Below are 2,413 nucleotides of genomic sequence, written 5' to 3'. Positions count from 1 at the left end.
TGGAGAGAAACAAGATAGACAGTCAAGAATACAGTTCCAGCAGTGTGGAAGCAGACCATTTTGCCCATCAGGTCCACAGTGACCCTTCAAAGAACATCCGACCCAGAGCAGTTCCCCTGTCCTCTCTCTGTAGCCTTGCATTTTCCCATGGCCAATCCACCTAGCCTGCACATCTTTCGACTGTGGGAGGAAACCAGAGTGCCCAGAAGAATCCCACATGGACATAGCAAGAACATTCAAATCCCACAGAGACAGTCACCCAGGGTTGGAATCAAACTTGGGTCCCGCGTGCTGTGAGGCAACAGTACTAACCAGTGAGCCACCGTGCTGATTTATGATGAAAATTAATACTTTAAACTTGACTATTTGAAAATCTCTAAAACAATTGATGACCTGTAGGTTTAAAACTGTGCATTTTGATATGTTTCTCTTCTCAGACACAGAGATTATTAAATAAAGGTCACATTGTCAATAATGAGCCTAAGATCTCCATGTTGCATTTAAAGGCCAAATAACATTCAATTCCAGAATTTTTTTTTAAATATCTGAAGATTGAAAGTTGGTAAAAGAATAGGCCATAAGTTCCAGAGATTCACAAGATATCTGTTCTCATCACTGAACTTGCAATATAATTTCTGCCAATACTTTTTGAACAAAATTTGTGCCACTAACGTGAATCATAGATGGACAATTTTTGAATGTTTACGTCAAGGTTAGTCTTGTAAACATGAGAGAACTGATAGATACTGTGCAAATTATAGATGTTAATACCATCTGTCAGTTGATGATTTCGCATTCTGAGGAATAATCTCTAATGTCACCAAATCTAAACATGATGACGATACTGGGTGGAAGCTCTGACCATATTAGAGCCACTTGGCAGCAGCTTTCCCTGCCCGGGACCAAAACTGTGTAAATATGAGTCAATGTTTGAATATGGTGGAGGTGCGAGATATAAAGGCTGATCTCGGCAAGGAAAGGGCACAGCAAGAGAGAGAAGCAGCTCCTTTACTCTGAGAAAGCAGCCAGCCGATCACACAAGAGGCAGAATGAAAGCCTTCCTCCTCACCATTGCTGCAGTGCAGATTCTCCACTGCTCAGGTAGGTACCAGAGAGAGCAGCACCCCATTGAGCAACAAGTTATTGGCAATGAGGCTCACTCACTGAGATATGACCAATGTGTAAAATAACTCACTGAAGAACTCCAGAATGTTTTGTAAAACTTTCCTTTTCTCATGACAGGAAAACCAAGCCCAAAGGATGCTCTGACAGCATCTGTTCTAAAACTGAACCAAATCACTGAGACCAGCAATCTGTGTAGGATAACCAGGAGAAGAGTGAAGGATGTGTAAGTGTGTCCTGGTCTCAGTCAGTTTCACTGCCTAAATTCCAGAAGAATATTACTGAGTGCGGTGTGACATGAGCAATTAAGCAAAAGCAGAATGTTGTAGTACACTGATGGGTGAATCAGCCTAGAGTAAGTACACCAGATACAGACAGACACTAACAAACTGTTTTCCCTGTCATTAGATTCATCACACTGGGAAACTGTCGTACAACCTGGATTTAACATTCTCTGTGAAAGAAACCATCTGCTCCAAGGATTCTGGACTGGAATTTGATGATCCCAGCTGTTACTTCCATCCCAAAAAGACTGCAGTAAGTTCTGAGTTACATTGTCACACTCAAATACTCATGTGTTCAGAATTATATCATTGAAAAGTGCATGTTCCCAGAGTTTTACAGTCAAAGTGTAATTTTAAACAATTCTGTGTTGATAGGAGAAAGGTTTGTGCAAAAGCCATGTTGAATATTTTGCTGATGAGGTTGTCAGCGTTGATGTGGAATGCAAAGGTTGAAGATGATTGACAGCGACAGTGACTCACCAGAATCAAATGAAAACAGCAATGAGGTAACCTCATAATTATACATGTCAGGACAATGGGAGTTCTAATATTTCTGACAATTTATAACATTTCCCATTGATCTACTTTACTAAACATGGAAAATTAATATTTAAATGCAGGGCAAAATCAAATCCAAAGAGAAATCGATCGAGAAGTCAAATGCAACTATAAACAGGGAATATTATCAGATTTTCTGCTGTTGATAAGAATGACCAAAAGACTGCGGAAAATATTGTATGCAATAGTGAGACTTCAATTTGCTTTACTCTAAGATGCTTTGGGGTTGGCTGGGAGCCTGATTCTGTACCAAATACAGAGGCAGAGTTTTTTCCTTTCTTAAGGATGGTATCAGCTGAATACCTACAGGACTGGACAGGCACAAACAATTTGATTGGGAGAGCAGTGTCTGTTATGCTCTCACTATAATAGACACAATTTATGGTCCATTCTGGAAACAAACTGTTGATTCAATCACAAAAGCTCCCAACCAGTGGAGACCCTCATCC

General features: G+C 40.3%; 1 protein-coding gene across 1 annotated transcript; it reads left to right on the top strand.

The window, feature by feature from the left end:
- Window positions 1-998: 998 nt before the first annotated feature.
- On the top strand, window positions 999-2,110 carry LOC125453853 (secreted phosphoprotein 24-like). Its single transcript, XM_059647645.1, is given in 6 exon segments — window positions 999-1,101; window positions 1,243-1,346; window positions 1,531-1,659; window positions 1,782-1,854; window positions 1,857-1,912; window positions 2,027-2,110. Coding segments are annotated over 6 exon segments (498 nt in total). The 5' UTR covers window positions 999-1,049.
- The last annotated feature ends 303 nt before the right edge of the window (window positions 2,111-2,413 follow it).

This window comes from Stegostoma tigrinum, chromosome 7, assembly GCF_030684315.1.
Source record: "Stegostoma tigrinum isolate sSteTig4 chromosome 7, sSteTig4.hap1, whole genome shotgun sequence".
NCBI classification, from domain to species: Eukaryota; Metazoa; Chordata; class Chondrichthyes; order Orectolobiformes; family Stegostomatidae; genus Stegostoma; species Stegostoma tigrinum.
The sequence above is the reverse complement of the archived record's forward strand: the minus strand, read 5'-3'. Positions and strand labels throughout refer to the sequence as shown.